This window comes from Melanostigma gelatinosum (genome assembly GCF_949748355.1).
Source record: "Melanostigma gelatinosum genome assembly, chromosome: 22".
In the NCBI taxonomy this organism is placed as follows: domain Eukaryota; kingdom Metazoa; phylum Chordata; class Actinopteri; order Perciformes; family Zoarcidae; genus Melanostigma; species Melanostigma gelatinosum.
In genome coordinates, this window is record NC_136655.1 from 18,456,348 (window position 1) to 18,474,150 (window position 17,803).

Genomic DNA, 17,803 nt, shown 5'->3' on the forward strand with positions numbered 1-17,803 from the left:
CAAGAAGCAAGATCCTTGTGACCTGCATGTGTGTGCGTATATATATATATATATTCCTGTGTCTTGCATGCCAGCCACCTGCTGATTCAAGTGACGGGGTTTAGCCCCGAAGTTAGGAACAAGCTCAGGCGCACTTAAGGCGGGCGGACCTTTTAGGGTGGACCAGCTATTTTTTATTTTAAATGTTAAACTGATAGCACAGTTGTACGGTTAATAATTAACATCCTTATTACAAACTGTGCTTGTTTGGTATCAGGAAAACACAATGTCAGCAACAGCATCATTTAATTAGTTACAGTCAGAATAGATTATTCTCAGGTTTATAGTTATCGCAGTAATCACTTTGTCATGAGTGTTTCTTGAGAGGAAAATCACAGTTTTAAACCGTGTTATGTTTTCCGATGGAAGTGGTAGATGTCAGGCTCGTTTGAAGCACAGAACAGGCAGCCACACGTTCTTGCTTCCAAACTTTTTCCCTGCTCGCCTCCAGTTGTGCGTTTTGATGATAATTTATGCATTATGAATATGTTGATGTAAAACACTCAGTGCTCTTTGTGTGGAACGCTGAAAATATGTGGAGCGTGCAATGCAAACTACTGAGCCACAGGGAGATTTAAAAGGCACCCATGTGACCATAAAGAGGCACATCGTTGACTTTGGTTCGTTATTTGCATTATTTGGCATGAACCAAAAACATGATTCCACTTCAACAAAACTAGACTTCTTTACAAATGAAAAAACAGATTTTTGGGAAACAAGGATCATAATACTAAAGTGTAATCTTTCTTACCTGCATTCCTTCTCCATGTGACAACCCTTCGCCGCGACTAAACTGCAGCTGCACTGAAGCTGTGAGGATTTCCCCACATTACAGATATGGAGCGTATTAATCTCACACTGGTGTCAGCCTGGCACTGATTTAATGAGCCAATTAACAGGAGTTGCACAGATTAGGAGCAATTCAAATGAAAAATGATTCCTTAATCGGGTTGAACCTACTGCGCGAGCTCATCTCCCTCACTGGAATGAATGGGGAGCGGTTACTTTGGTGGAAGACCATTGGACTGCAGTGGCGGCTGGTGGAACATGTTCTAGGTAGGGCCATCTTATCAATTTCAGCAAACATCCCAGTATGATTTAATGCAAAAAACATGTAAGTATCAAACACGCATTATTACTTGGCAGTTAAATATTTAACATGTATTCCAACACGAAAACAATCAGTAAATAACACTTATATAATATAATATAACATGTTCATTTATTGAGATGCCCCTATGGACCTTGTTATAGGAGGTAAAGATCAGGAGAAGTAAACATGAAGTGTAATTATGAATACTGATGTTAAATTAAGCTATGATGAGTTTTCACTGTTAATTTAACATCTCTATTACATGTTGATGCCTCCATGACCAAGTTAAGCAGATGAGACTGAGGACAGCTATGTAGAAGAAAAGATGTTCACTTTGCCTAATATGTAGCTTGACAGAGTTCTCCATGCGTGTCCTGGTGTTCTCATGTTTCCTTAACTCCTCATCCCTCACTCCCTACCCTGGTGTTCTCATGTTTCCTTACCTCCTCATCCCTCACTCCCTACCCTGGTGTTCTCATGTTTCCTTACCTCCTCATCCCTCACTCCCTACCCTGGTGTTCTCATGTTTCCTTACCTCCTCATCCCTCACTCCCTACCCTGGTGTTCTCATGTTTCCTTACCTCCTCATCCCTCACTCCCGTAACTGTCCGTGCTGGATCCGTCCCCGTTGTTTTAAAAAGCTAAATAAATGATTAGCATGACGTCATCCAGCTAGCCAAACCTGTCTGGTGTACAGCTAGTACAGAAGCTTCGCATGTACTGCTTCCCTTTCCCGCGAGTCTGCTGTCTGATTGTGAGGTCAGGCTGATCTGATATCAGCTCTTTGGCTGCAGAATCTCCGCCAAAGTTCTCCTCTCAAACGGGTCTTGGAGGAGGAGTGCTCGCCTGTAGAGACTTCTCCTGACGAGAACACGCAGCGAGGGGGGCCTGATCGTTCTGGCCCCAAGCTGAATCTATTTGAGGGCGCTGATTGGCTCAATTGTATGTCACTCATTTATATCTTGAATCAGCAATTGGCTAAACTGCTTCATAGACCCGCCTCTTTTGGGCCAAAACGATTAGGCCCCCCAAGCTGCGCGTTCTCAGAGTGTCGTGCACACAGACAGAGAGCACGAGCAGAGAGCACACAGGCAGAGAGGACGAGCAGGAAAAGCATATATTTTGCGCAGATATCATATTTTACACACATTACTGGGTACATTCCATAGTTCAAAAACACAAATATTGACAATTTGTATAATTTATGATTATTATATATATATATATATATATATATATATATATATATATATATATATATATATATATATATATATATATATATATATATATTGTTTTTTGTGTGGCTCATGGTGGGGCCATGCCCCATGCCCCTCTATTGACCAGCCGCCACTGTTGGACTGTCTATACCAGGGGTGCCCAATGCGTCGATCGCGATTGACCGGTTGATCGGAGGTAGTGCGGGTAGATCGCATGCCATTCAAAAACAATTAAATGTCCTCATGGCATTTGCCACTTGATTTTCTAACACACGCGTCACCACGTATACGCGGTCAACCGCGCGAGCTACTGCAAAACTCCGGCGAGCTAATTAGTTAGCCTTCCAATGTATTTCTACTGAAGAAGCTAAAGCTGCAGCGCCATGATTTGGGAAACTTCCAAAACCTCGCGTCAGAACTGGAGACTCAACGGAAGGCTTGACTCATTTATGTGAGTCAGCCTTTTCCCACATGAAGAACATTAAGTCCATACACCGTTCCACCATGACTGATGATCATATGAAGTCTGCTTGAGGCGGCTACCAGCAGCTACTGTCCGAACTATGCAACTCTGGCCAATTCCATTCAGTGCAAGTCATCAGAGTAAGGTAATGACCACAAATGTACAGAATTGTATTGTGCCATAAGGGTTCATGCAGTTATGCAAGGTACGCCAACATATACTTTAAATATAAAGTATACTCAGTATATATCTATTTATATATATATATATATATATATATATATATATATATATATATATATATATATATATATATATATATATATATATATATATATATATATATATATATATATATATATATATATAAATAGATATTCAGCATTTTTGACTTGGTCATTTTTGACTTGGTCATTTTAAAAGTAGCTCGCAAGCCGAAAAAGTGTGGGCCCCCCTGGTCTATACAATCTGATACCAGATGATGCACATCCGAGTTGACACTTTTCGCTTGCTTTTTTTCTGGGCTTTCAACTACGGCACATCTAATAGTCTTCATTAGCATGCTGGCTAAAGTGTAACCTGATACCAAGTGGTCAACCACATAACATCCGCTGAAGGCCACATGATACGGTTAAAAGCACTGAAAACAGTAAGTGGACCCTTGATTGGTAGTTATTTAGTCATATTTAGTATTACCACTTTTAAAGCAACTCATTAGTAAACAAAACATGTGAAGTGTAGAATATAGTTAACAGACTGTCTTCATCATGATACAAGAGGGGACATCATGCCTTTCCCAGAGCTGCATTGTATTAAATAAAAACTCAAAATGAAAGTTTGAACTAAATATGAACTCAAAGACCATTTACTAGCTTTCTGACGCATCTCACATTCAGTTTTAACTTTAAGGAATTTAAATGTCTGGATTCTGACCGAAATGCCTTGAAAATAGGACAGCTGGTTGATTTGGGTTACTGTGTGTATGGAGTTGTTGGGTTATTGTTTTATTGTTGACGCAACAAAGCTAACCTTTTTGCCCTGATTCCACTCTGTGCTAAGCTATGCTATCTCTGCTGTCTTTAGGCTACATGAAAGGTAGAATGTAATGTTCCAATTAGTCGTGGGTGATGTATATCCCACAACTTTCTGTTGACATGGAAGTGGCTTTAGTGGCTGCTAGGAGTAGTTAAGTGTGTTGTGTCAGTGGAAGATATATGCATATTGAACAATTGTTTAAGATTTCTGTAAGACTTACAAAGAACTGTAGTGCGTTGGCCTCATCCACTTGTTTTTCCATTTTCTATCTAGTCCTACTGAGCTCTGATTGACTCAGTTGTTTTTCCAACCAGGGAAACAACTGTTAACTAGAAAATGCATTTCCTGCTGAAAATGCGTTGGAATGCTGAAAGCTGAAATGAATCTCAAAAACATTGCTGAAAACAGATATCCAATTAAAGAAAATTGCAAAAAGCTGAATAATTCAAAAAGTTGAAAGATTACAAATATGAAGTTATGTCACCCCTCTCCTGAAAGAGCTGAACATTTTGATATTCGAACGGTTTCTGTAGCTTAAAAGAATTCCAGCAGTAGTGATATTTGTTGTAGTAGTAGTAGAAGTATTATTCGCAGTATAAGTATGAGTAGCATTTGAATAAGTACTAGTTGTAGCAGTAGTGATATTTGTAGTAGCAGTAGAAGTTGTCGTCGAAGTATTTGTAATTAGAAGAAGTAGTAGAAGTAGTAGTATCAGCAGTCGTACTAATAGCTGTAGTAGTATTAGTACTGGTTATTAGTACTGGTAGTAGCAGGAATAGCAGTATTAGCAGTTGTGGTATCAGTAATAATAGTAGTGGTAGTGGTAGTAATAGCAGTAGTGGTAGTAATAATATTTATGGCAGCAGTAATAGCAGTAGCAGTAGTAGTAATAGTAGCAACAGCAAAAGTTGTAGTAATAGTGGTAATACTAGAAATATTAGCAGTAGTAGTAGTTGTCGCAGTATTAGTAAGAGCATTCATTATTTCAACAAAAAAGCCTAATTTTGAGCGAAACGTTTAAATACAGTTAATCCATGAGGCTTTTATTTTGAAAGGGTGGGACTGGGTGGGGGAGGGAGGGGGAGAGGAGACATAATCATCATGTTTGACACATAAACAGAGGTTATTAAATAACAGGCTTCATCACAAGCAGTTCAGTTAGAATTCACTCTCTGGGGCTTTTATTTTGAAATGGGGTGTGGGGGAGAAGGGGAGAGGAGACAGAATCATAATGTTAGATAAACACAAACCGGTTATTAAATGACAGGCTCATCACAAGCATTTCAGTTAGGATTCACTCTGTGGGGCTTTTATTTTAAAATGGCATGTGTGTGTGTGTGTGGGGGGGGGGGTGGGGGGAAAGACCTCTAAAGATCCTTAAGACCTGAATGACTGTATGAGAGACACAGAGAGAGAGAGAGAGAGAGAGAGAGAGGAGTGTATGTGCGTGTGTGTGTCTGTGAGTCTGTGTGTTTATCAACATCACTAATTGGCTCAATCGCAAACACCTGTGTGCCTGAAGCCATTTCATGGAGATAAAACAGGAAAACACCTCTCAAACAAATCATCAAAACTCCCAAAACCGTAGCTCCTATTGCTCCGATATTAATAATTGAGGGGAAGAATGAGTTGAAGAACAGATTCTGTAAAAATTGTGTCTGTAGTGTAAAAAATGTGGCTTAACTGGCGATCTAGAAATGGGGTACCGTGTTCTGTGGAAGATATTTTTGAAGCAAAATTTAACATTAGTCTCTATGGAGCAGAAAGTTGGTTTTCCTCTCAATTAACGGCTTCCGTGTCAAATGTGGAAATCTGTGGGATTGCACAGTAATTTTTCTACGACAAGGACAATATTAGCTACTTCTACATCCAGAAATTATGCATGAAGAGTGAAGATTGTGGACACAGTGGCAAAATACAAATGTTTTTTGTACAAGAATCTCAAGCTGCTCTTCACTCTAGCGGTGACATCACACACTCTAAGCTGCGCAATACACACCCATTATAAAGTCAGAAAAGGGCTGAAAAATCATAAAAGTTAAATTGCTGCAGTTCAAAAAGTTTAAAAGATATCAAAAAGCTGAATCATGTTGGCAATAGTTGAGGGTGTTCTCAACATTTGAAAGTTGAAATGGTGTCTGTAGCTGAAAGTATGAGGAAGTTGAAGGATTTGAAAGTTGAAGAAGTTTAAGAGGATTTGTAAATATTCTCCATAGAGATCCCATTCAAAACAAAGTTGCTAAAAGCTTAATAATTCAAAAAGTTTAAAGGTTAGAAATAGAAAAAGTCATAGCAGACATGAGCTGAAGGAGCTGAACATTTTGATAGTTGAACGGTTTCTGTAGCTTAAAAAATGAAGAAGAAGCGTTGCGACGAAACGGGGGACGGACGAAATAGTGGAATAAAGAAACAGGATAACAACAGTTGGAATGCTTAACAGCATTCCAACAATGAGCACAACTGCTGACCGACTTAAATCACTGAAAACATCTGAGCTGTGGGCAGCGCTACAGATGTCTGGAGCCATGCTAGGCTACAGAACGCATAGAAAGAATATAAATATTCTCATTGGCTGTGGGTTTAATTTCAAACTGTGATTGAAACATTAATTTACATGAACATTTTAAAAAGACAGGCACCATTGTACAGGTCAAAGTCAACTCCAGAGGAGAAACCCAGAACGTTTCTTTTCCGATGCCTTCTCACAGTATGAATTATCAGCGACCTATTTTCTCACTGATGTCGGAGAGAAATGGGAGACATGTGCAGTGCCTAAAGCGTTACAGGGCCGTGATGGGACCAAAGCAATCCAAGTGGTCTGAGAGTCTGGGCGATTACACACCGGACCACACAATAGAAGCCCATTATGTGAGGCCAGAGAGGAATGACAGGGTTGGCGATGTCTCCCGGCAGATTAATGAGTTCGAGGACACCGCCACTTGGCCAAGCCAAAACATTTACCAGAGAGTGACCTGTAAAGAGAGATGTCAATAGACTGGACACTTAAACATGCTGTTAGAATGTGGTGGTGCTTTTATCACATATCAAAACGAAAAATAGAAACACCATTTTGGATTGCTTTGCTTCCATTCTTATTCTTATGCACACACAAAGGGATGAGTAGAGGAGACTCAGCGCAGGCAGAGGCGTGTGTCCACTGCACACCGGTCCATGCTGCATACTAACCGGGAGGTGTTGCTGCACTTGTTGCAGGTTGACTCGCACCCTCCTCGCCCCTTTCCCTTCCTCACAGCTCTGAATACTTGTATTTGAGACAGCCCTGCAAATGTAGCTACTGTAGCTGTCTCTCTGTCACCCCTCATTTGTCATCTGTCAACTGCCGATCGGTCATCAGTAGGGTTGGGTACTGTTCACATTGGAACCAGTATCGATACCCAATGCTACCTTTGTCTAGTACTTTACACTCTTTGCAATACAGTTTACTCATGATGATAAGGAATTCATTATCCTACATGTTTATACACCCTATGAGTGCAATCACAATGAGGATGAATATCTAAATAGGCTTGCCTTCATCAATTCCTTCATTCAAGATAATACTTCTAGTGTATATGTCATCAAATCATGGGCTCTAGCTGGTAGACCCAGACAAGGGCCAGAGCTTGAGTACAAGAAGCTCACCAATGCAAGATATAAGTATGCCATTCGCTTCATTTGCAAGAATGATCAAGCCATGAGGGCTGACTCCATGGCCAAGAAGCTGCTAAGCAACAACGTAGTTGATTTTTGGAAAGAAGTGAGAGCTCTTAACTGTAAAACATCTTTACCATGCACTATAGATGGAATTTCAGGAACAGACAACATTGCTGAGTTATGGCGACAGCATTATAGCACCTTATTTAACTGCATCAAAAGTGATTTGTACAGCCTGGACAGTTCTGAGAGTAATGAGTGAATGGTAATTACATCATATGAGCTGCACCAAGCTATCAACAAACTGTCTGAAGGCAAAGCAAGTGGCTTAGACCATATTACTGCTGAACACCTTAAATATGCTAGTCCGAGGTTAGCTCCTCTCCTCGCTATTTGTTTTACTGGCTTCATGATTCACGGCTTGTTACCAGACTCAATGCTGTCTGTTCTCTTTGTGCCAGTCATTAAAAACAAAGCTGGTAAAGTATGTAGCCTAGAGAATTACAGGCCCATTGCTTTGGCCAGCGTCCTGTCAAAAGTCCTAGAAAGAATTCTGCTGGACAGAATACAGGACTTCATCACCTCCACAGATAACCAGTTGGGCTTCAAAGCCAAACATGGCACTGACTTGTGTATATATGCCTTAAAGGAAATTGTAAACAAATACAGAGGTCAAAACTCATCACTTGTTATGTGTTTTATTGATGCCTCCAATGCTTTTGATCGTGTTAATCATAGTAAATTATTTTTTAAACTGAGCCAAAGAGGTGTCCCCACATACACAGTGAGAATTCTGGCTTACTGGTATGCGCACCAGACTATGCAAGTAAAATGGGGTAAAAGTGTGTCAGCCCCATTTGGGGTTAGCAATGGTGTCAGACAAGTTCTGTTTAATCTGTATGTTGATGATCTGTCCAAGCAACTGAAAGCCTGTAATCCTGGTGCATGATTGGAAATACTCTGGTTAATCACATCATGTCTGCAGATGATCTGCTGATCTTTAGTCCTTCTAGCGCTGGTCTTCAGCAGCTCCTCACTATATGTACTGTGTATGGTGTGGAACATGACATCAAATACAACGCCAGTAAGAGTGCTATCCTGATCTGTCCAACTAAAGAGGACAAATGTCTAAACTTCCCTGACTTCAAATTGTCTGACAATAATCTTGGTGTCTGTAGTGAAGTAAAATATCTTGGTCATTTTTTAACAGAACACATGTCTGATGATAACGACATTTCCAGGCAATGTGGTATGATGTCTGCACAAGCAAACAGTCTCTCACGCAAGTTTGGTCTGTGTACAGATGGAGTGAAGATGTCTCTGTTCAGAGCATATTGTACTCCACTCTACACTGCACACTTGTGGTCAAACTACAGAACAAAGAGTCTACAGAGACTTCAAGTCGCGTACAATGACGCCATGAGAATACTGTTAAAGAGACCGAGATGGAGTAGTGCCAGTGAAATGTTTGTGGCTGCACGAGTCAACACTTTCCAAACAGTTTTAAGAAATCTCATGTACAAATTCATCTGTAGACTGAATGACTCTGTAAATGGGATCATACTTGTTTTAACCAACATAAGGTTTAGCACCACACGCTACCAGTCCCAGCTGTGGAGACATTGGTACAGCTGTCTCTTTGTAAGGCATTGCTAGGCCTCCGTACTTTTATTGTTTGTGTCTGTCTTTTTATGTATCTGCCTGTATGGACCCCGAGTCTGAAATAAAGTCTATCTATCTATCTGTCTATCTATCTTTGTAATAACACAAATGTAATTTCACTTACAATAACATAAGAAAATAAACCTCTCAATTTAAACATTATTGTTATGTTATTCATTTAGAGAATTGTACACGCACAAAGTAAAATGCCTTTCTACCTCCCTCTTCCCTCCATCATTTCTGCCTCAGAGAAACATTTATCAATCTGCCGTTTCCTTTTGACTCCATGAGACACTCCTGTGTCCTTCAAGTAGAAAGAAAGTGACACAGTGACTGAGCTCTGAAATGGACAGTTAATGGTATTCTCGGGCCAATCTGTCACTCTGTGTACTTGGCTGTCTCAATCATTGACACGTCTGACCTGAACTGGTGCATCGGCGTGTCGAGTCTTTCACAGAGAAGTGATCCGATGTGTTTTGCAGCACTGATCACGGTGAGTGGTCTTTAGATCACCGGGAGAAGCTCACGCGCACATTCATACCCATTCCCCACCACCTCAACACACACATTATAAGAGCGTACAAAAACAAAAACTACCAGATACACAATGGCTGATGTGCAGCAGATGCAACTGCAACTGTTTAGAAAGTTTTCATTCTTGTTCATGTAATCATAATTCACTGATAAAAGCACTATGAACATGTCTACGGATTATACAAAGGCCAGTTCACTTTTGAAGAGCAAAAGGAGGTCTTACAATCTACATTTGAGTAAATATTATGCAGCCAAATCAAATAGTTTACAGAACATTTAACCTTAGTTTCTTCATAATGCATTTAATACTTGACTTGTTTCTTTACTGGGCTTGTACAAAGGCAATAAAGTAGTCCATGAATTTGAGATATGAGTTTACAGGTGATTACAATCCCTCCTCGACATTGTGGAGGTTCATGGCTTTTTGGCGGTTACACCTACAGTCTCTGGGCTATCTCTGGGTTACACTCGTCTTCTTGATTCTGCACATTTCATTTAGTATTTGTTGGTTTTGGAGAATAATGCAGCTCACAGCACACAGAGTATAAACGCCTCCGTTCATGCTCTGAGCTTGTGCACCACCTGCGGAGGCTCGTGCTACGGTGCCAAGCGTGAGTTTAACCAAAGCATAATCCAATCCAACACAACATCAAACTACAACTTTAGAAATGACTCTGTATAGTTAAACCAATGCCTCTCTGACTGGCAGACCGGGGTGGTGGTTCCCATTTTTAAAAGGGGGGACCAAATGACCCATTAGCGGGGTGTCACACTGCTCAGTGTGACACCCCGCAGGACCCATGCACATTTTGATAGTTTGTTTATTGGATGAAATCCAAAGTGGCAGAAATGAGGAAAACAACTTCTCTTTCTTTGTTTCGTCTCTCCCACAACCAGGAGACTACTTGGCCTGCTCGGCCAGTGCAGAACTATAATTCAGATCACATTTGCTTCCTTTGATCTCCTTTAACATTTGCAATGAGAACCACCACCAACAGCAACAAGCACGTTGCAGCTAATGGCAAACGCTGATATTGAGTTGTGCATAAACAGGGTTCTCACGCATCCTGGAAAACCAGGAAAACAGTCGACCAATTTGTATTCAATGATTAAGACATGTACTTTAATGTAAATAAGGTGCAGAGTGCATTTATAAAAAAACATTCAAATAGAGGTTGTTGTTTTTTTAATTCCCACGCGAGGATCCCCACCGACCCCCCTACAAAGGTCAGAGCTAAGCCCAGAATGTCTCAAATACTAAAATGCCCACATTGTTTGCATTATTCCATGATCAATTTGTCATAACTTCTCAGCATGAAGAGAGGATTTCATAGCTAAGTTATAGCCATAGACTGCATGTCTTTGAAATCAGACTTCCACAGTAAGAAACATATGAGTATATGGCGCTATCCCTGTCTGTCATACCAGCTAGATCATCACTGGAATAATGATCTCCAGAAAAAGAATGGCAGCCCTGATAAGCCATGCGCAAAATGTTGCTCAACAACAATAGGAGTCTGAGGACTAAAGTGACATCATCCCCAGAGCTGACATATTTTATGAATGTGATCCGTCGTCTCTTTCCTCCTCCCAACTGGGTCACCTTTGTTCAGGTGAAAGTGATGAGTCACTGCCTGTTCTCAGTGGTCCTCTGATGATGTTATCTAACTCACCTTTACTGCTGTTCTTCTGGGCCACTTGCAGTAGCTCAGATGAGACATGTTACTGTGAGAGAAACATTGAAAGGTACATCCTCTTTCGGGCCGGAGCATGGATCTGTTGTCTAATTGCGGTGGTGGTGCGTTGTTGCCTCCCTGTCAACGTCTCCCAGATTAGCTGTGATGGGTCAGCAGGAGTGCACCGATACGTTGAGATTTACTTCTGCTTGTGTGATCGTCAGAGGGAGGGAAGTCTTTGAACAGCGTCCTCTGATTTCCTGATTTGTGATACAGAGCCGTTCATCCATGAAACAGCCCGATGATGGTGGACGGATCCCAGAGAGCAGATGCTCAGAAGCGGTGTCTGACAAAAATAATGCTTATCGTAACAACAACAACAACAACAAGACATTACCATTCTGTTTGTTGACAATCTTTCTAAATGCTGACATCATGCAGCACCTCCCTCCCCTGACCAAAGAAACAAGTCTTTCAACCCTGGTCCTGTTTGATCCAATGGAAATAAGAAACAGCATGTTGTATCCAGGCAACAGGTTTGTTGCCAGGTGACAGATACAGAGGTCCCGAGACCAGAGACTGCGTGCAACAATTCCACATGAATAAGACAAGACAGAGAGCTCAAATAAAAACTAATTTTGTAAAGCAAATATTGGGTGTTAAACCGTATGCTAGTTTAGTGTTCCTGGTGTGCATGGAACATGAAAACTGCACTTATCCATAACTTTTAACAAATCACATAACTCCACATAATTGTGTGCAATGGGAAAGATACCCAGTAGTGACAAAGCGCCAGAAAGCTCGTTCTTTTGGATTTTACTCGGCTTTCATTAAGCAAAAAGCAAGTTCTGACAAGCCCATTGTATGCTGTCTGCCCAGCACCAAAGAAAAGAAAGACAATGTTGGCAACTAGCTGGCGAAGAAAGTCTGATGTTTCGAAGCCTAAGTCCCAGTTCATTTTCTCAGGAGTTGGTTGAGACCAAACAAGAGTGAATGTTGGACAATATTTCATCAGGTCACCAGAAACACGACTCCAAATACGCAACTGTTTGCTAACACGTCAGCCGCAACAACTGTATCGGGTGTTATGTCACATGTTGTGTTTACATGTTTCTGTGCCCAAAAAAATGTATTGATGCAGCTTTAAATTTTTTTTATTTAGCCGCAAACAACGATCATCTATGTAAAGATATAGTGGAGTGATGTCTAGCCCAGCAGAGAACGAAGTCACTCTTCCTCTGTGTGTTGTTATCCGAGCTTCTCCTGGCTTTGTTGACGTAGCCGAACGTAGTTCTTTGTTAATATGTGCTTTTAGTGCATGTGAGCGTGCCCCACTGGTGCCGGTGGTTACAGCTGAAGCATAGTGCCCACCCTCCAGTTCTGTGTGGTGTAAACATTGTTAGCTCTGCAAGCGCTGTTAGCTGCGAGCCACCAGCTCAGCCGTCGCCATGCTGAGACGTTGAGGCACTAGAAATGCTGCCATTCTCGTATATTTTGATCTTTTTTCCGAGAACGTTTGATGGTAAGAACCGTGTTGCTAAGCTAACATAACTTAATGTAGTCTTTTTATCCATGCACAGTGAATTTCCCCAATTGCTCATGAACTTAACACAACCAACTAAAATAACTTGGTTTTAATTATCCTTATAATTAGTGCTAAATGACATAGTTCATGCCAGGAAAGTGTCATGTAATGATTCGAGAATAATGGCCTGTAAACAAAACGGTTATGAATAATTATTCCTGATATAAAGATGGCCATTTTTGTGTTTTTGTTGTTTTCAGCCGTCTCTAAATGGAACACTGAACATGGACACGTTTCAGAATACCATCAAGGACAAAAACATTCATCCATATTTGACAGCTTGTTTTATCAAAGAACACCACAGCCATGTGCACACACCATGCCCAGACATTTGCTGCCACCCATTTGTCAAGTCTGGTAAATGCAAGAATAAATACATTCAAACAGATGGAGACACTGCAAATCTGCCGTTTTCTGTCTCCCCGTAGAAAAGCCTGTTTCTTAAACCAGAACCACTGGTGGATGTTTAACGCATCTGATAACTGACTGGATTTGCACAAAATACTCGATGAGCGATTGGTACATTTGATCAATGCAAGTGTTTGAGTAGTGGACGGGGATATACCTACAGTATATGGATACATGACAAACCTCATCACCACCTGTTGGCCTTCAAAAGAAGCGTCTCTTTAGCCATAGCTTTTGGTTTCCTTGGCCCAGTTTTGCCTCCGTCCCAACACAGTAATTGGTTTGAATTGTATTCATGGTGCTCACAGTAACAGCATTAAAGGAATTTATGAAATATCTTCAACTGCACTTCATTTATAGTCCCAGTTTCTCTTGATAATCTACCAAACAGTGTTTGGTTTGTCCATTCTGGGCTACCATAGAAACAAAGCGGTGCGACACGGTGGACTCTGTGAAGACCCTCTCCTAGATACGAGGGGCTCATTCTAAACTAATGTATATAATAAGGTGAATATACTCCAAATGAAAACATAGTTATGAATAAAGTATTCCATTTCTGATAATACATCCTCCTAATTGTACCGAAAGGAACTTTAAGTGGTATTTTTGTAAGTTTATTTATCTCTCTTATGTGGCTTAATTTCTGAATTGATTTTAGTATCACAGTACATATTTGTATATACCGTTTGTATATTGTGTATAGTACCTTCCATCACCTGCTTCTTCTGGTATACAGTGTATTTACTCACAGATTAAACTACTTCTTGTATTGTATCAATACTTTATCTGAACATCAGGTCCTCGTGATAGTGTGTGTCTGCCATCTAGTGGACAAACGTCTGAGAAACCACCGTGATTCTCTGTGATACTCAGCCCAACCATCCTGGACTGCTGAAAAACACTTCAGGGACTGATTCTGTATCACAATGCTTCTGGAATTATTCTACAGTGAAAAAGCCCAGCGAGCAATCATTGGAATTTGAGGCAATTGTACTTGAGTCACCTTTATTTATGCTGCACACTAATTATTTTTAATAAATCCAGATCTCATTCTATCCTAATGAAACCTTGTAAAAAAAAAAAAACTATGTTTGAGGACAAACATCTGTTACGCCAATAAGCTTCAACAACATAGGTATATTTTTGATTGGTAAGAACTTGATTGAATGGCAAACAACATTTATATCTCAAATCACTGTTTCATGTGCTGAAATCTACAAATCCATGCTGTACCCAACAAAACCAAAATTACTTTCAACATAACTTAACATAATTGTATTGCTATGGGAAAAAAAGAAAAAATGACACTGCGGTGATATTCTGTAGTCGGTAGAGAATGTACTTATGCAGTGTGGTGTTGTACTTCTAATCCTAAATGTCCTTGTTCAAACCTCCCAGAGTTCAGACAGCAGGCATCCCTCAAAAGACCTCCAGGTCTGCAGAGTTGTAGACCACCGCTGCCGTCTCCTCAGTGCCCACAGCAGCTTCCTCCTGACCCTCCTCTTCCTCTTCAGCAGCGTCCTCTAATGACTCCATGGCCTCATTAGTGTCACTGGCGAAAGTCTCCCTGGAGACATCGTCGTGCTCCTGCAGGTTCAGTGTGCCGATGGCCTGCTTTATCTTCTTGGCCACCATGTGCCGCCTCCTCTTATGGGCGGCCTTCTTGCTCTTGTACTCTTTATGGTTTTCCTCAGAAAATATCTTCCGGACCTGGGACTTGCTGATGCTGGGTGTGTTCTTCAGCAGGTTGAGATACACCCCACCAGGCGTCCTTCGCCTGCTGCCGTCCATGGTGTATACACCGCCGCTTTCCTCCAGTGTGGCCGTCTCTCCGAGCAGCTCCATGGCTTTTTTCTTCCCGATGACTTTGACAATGCGCTCTATCAGGTCTTTTTTTGGCTCTTGCAGCCTGTGTGCTATCTCGTCCGTCACCTTATCTTCGGGGTCGTCCTCTGTGATCTCATACCGGCCCTTGATGTCCATCTCCGCCCGGGTGCCCAGTCTCTCTTTAGCTGGCCTCTTCCTCTTGGCATCAGCTCCTGCCCTCTCCTCCGAGTCCCGGCCCTTCATGTACTCCTCCAGCTGAGCGTCCAGCATGCTCACTTCTCCATCATTATTCGCCTGTCTCTCCTGCTCCCTCTCCTTCTCCATTATCTTACGTGCCAGAACAAAGTTATATGTCTCCACGTTTCTGCTGGACATGCTCACTTCACCTTCCATGCCAAATATGCCCAGCTCTGCAGCGACGGCATCCTGGCACTGCTCCTGGACCACAGAGCCCCAAATGTTGTTCACCTTGCGGCCTCCAGGCGCGCCACCGGGGACGGGCATGCGGGTCGGCTCCGACCGGGTGGTGCAGGCAGGCCGCTGGGGGACGTTGGATACTTTCTGCCGCTTCCGGCGCCAAACAGTCGCCTCCTCGTCCGACGAGTCTGGGTCACTGTCGCTGGACTCCACCGTCCTACCAGTGCTGCGGTAGGCAGCGGCAGAATGCTGGGCAGCGGCTCTGTCGTGGAAGGACTGCCCGCTGAAAGCTGGAGGAACCTGCGGTCGAGCTTGCGCTGCGGCGGCGGTTCCCATCTCAGTTTCCGAGCCGGACTCGGAAATCTCCCCATCTTCCAGATCACCTTCCATTCGATCTCCGCCACCAGCCATTTCTTTTCTGGAAGCCACACCACAGGTAATTGCTTTGACTGCTGGTTTAATGCATCAGCTAAAGTTTAGGCTACGAATTAGCAACAATAGCTAACACAACGTTAGTTAGAAGCTAGCGATGCTACGGAACTTAATATTAAACCCGGCAAAGAATCAAACTACTCTCGGTTAAAACAGAAATGCATTCACACATGTGGCACGTTAGGTGGTAACGTTAGCTGACTCTGTGCTTTGCATGAAATTGTACATCAGTCTTGCTTGGCGCTTCCACTCACTGTGAACAGCTATGATGAGGTTGACAATCTTGAGACCCGCTGGAGAGAATTCGCGCTAGACTAAAGCCACCCTTCCGCCTTCCAACTGTTCCACCCTTTCAAAATAAACCTGACCACTGGGTCACTTTCTTCAAACAACACAAACAAAGTCAAGTATATACATATATATATAGATATATATATGATTAAAAAAGTGGGAAATACATATTTTGACGACCTCTAATTGTGAATATAGATGTAAAAATAGAGAATAGAAGTCAAAGAGCATCTATCCATTGGTAGAATGTAAATGTGCACCGTAATTACAGGTTGTTGCTCCGCCATTAAAATGTTTATTATAACTTTTGTAGGACTACTTTTATCTATGGTATTTTGAATAGCCTTCTGGCTTTTATTTTCTTTATAAAACCACATCGCTATCTCCGGACGGAAGATCTTGAGTATGATTGCGTCATTGAAGACGACGCTTGCGCAGTGTGACAGATAAACAATATGGCGGCGTCCTTACAGCGCCTCACGGCTGCTGGGAAATATCTCCTTCAAAGACATTTACTGAAGACAAATTATTTAAGCAGGGTAAGAAGTACGTGGTAACGGGCTTGTTTGTGATACAGCACTTCCTCGACAGTTATCACTGCACAGTTAAACGGAGGAAAACCCCTCTGCATGGCCGGTCAGGCTCAGTGTTTGCTAACAAGTTAGCTAACAGCTGCTACATCCTGGGCTATTGCTTGATGAATTCTTAAAAGTAATATCCGAAGTTTGACTGGTGTAGCACAGTAAAACTACGACATAGGTTTTTAATAGGTTAGTTAAAATCATGTTCGCGGCATTTGGTCAGTGACAGCTGACGTCACTGTCCTACATTTGCAGTATCATGACTGTTAATTGCTGTGTCCTCCACCTGCAGCTCACAGCTGGACCGCACCGACTGTTTGCTACTCAGGCCGCTCAGCATGTGGCTCTCAATGTTCCTGAAACCAAAGTGACCACTTTGGAAAACGGACTCAGAGTGTCTTCTGAGGACGCTGGGCTTGCCACGTGCACGGTAAGACACCAGTTACCGTGATAAACACACACACACACACAGAGCATTGCTGTTTACGTGCTACCTTTATGTATTTATAATAATAATATCGAAAGATACAAATGCATAAGTCATATTAAATGCTGTTTTTACCCTCTCATGCCCAAACAATAATAACGAAATTCAAGACACAAGTATTTGTTTTTGTTTTTAGAAGAACAAATCAAAAGACTACACCTGGTCTTGCTTCCATACTGTAATGTAATGTAACGTTAAAGGACAACATTGTTTGCACCTTTTAGCTGGTGATTCCTCTTAAATTTATAATTAGTCACCAATGATGAGTTGCAATATTGTTACTCAACCAGAAATATAAAAGAGCTCATTGGTTTTGAGTCGGCTCATTTTAAGGGTTTATCCCAAAGCTAATAAAGAGTTGAGCGCCATCATTACAGAAGACGGCCTCATCTCAGATCT

At 41.7% G+C, this 17,803-nt stretch overlaps 2 protein-coding genes across 3 annotated transcripts in view; one reads left to right on the forward strand and one right to left on the reverse strand.

Moving 5' to 3' along the window:
- The window catches only part of pmpcb (peptidase, mitochondrial processing subunit beta), a 22,664-nt gene continuing 4,861 nt past the window's right edge, over positions 1 to 17,803 (forward strand). The window contains exons 1-2 of one of the 2 annotated variants that reach the window (XM_079294729.1): positions 1 to 32; positions 17,210 to 17,347. In XM_079294729.1, coding sequence (XP_079150855.1) covers positions 27 to 32; positions 17,210 to 17,347 — 144 coding nt within the window. In that variant the 5' untranslated portion in view covers positions 1 to 26. Of the gene's footprint in view, positions 33 to 16,769; positions 16,876 to 17,209; positions 17,348 to 17,803 lie in introns of those variants that run through there. The other variant, XM_079294728.1, reaches the window with a different exon arrangement.
- On the reverse strand, positions 14,368 to 16,346 carry phax (phosphorylated adaptor for RNA export). Its single transcript, XM_079294730.1, has 2 exons — positions 16,300 to 16,346; positions 14,368 to 16,031 (listed from the first exon to the last, which is right to left on the reverse strand). Exon 2 carries the CDS (start codon positions 16,022 to 16,024, stop codon positions 14,789 to 14,791), a length of 1,236 nt encoding a protein of 411 aa, XP_079150856.1. The 5' UTR covers positions 16,025 to 16,031; positions 16,300 to 16,346; the 3' UTR covers positions 14,368 to 14,788.

Coding starts and splice junctions, on each gene's coding strand:
- phax (XM_079294730.1), bottom strand. CDS start 16,024: ATGGCTGGTGGCGGAGATCGAATGGAAGGTGATCTGGAAGATGGGGAG.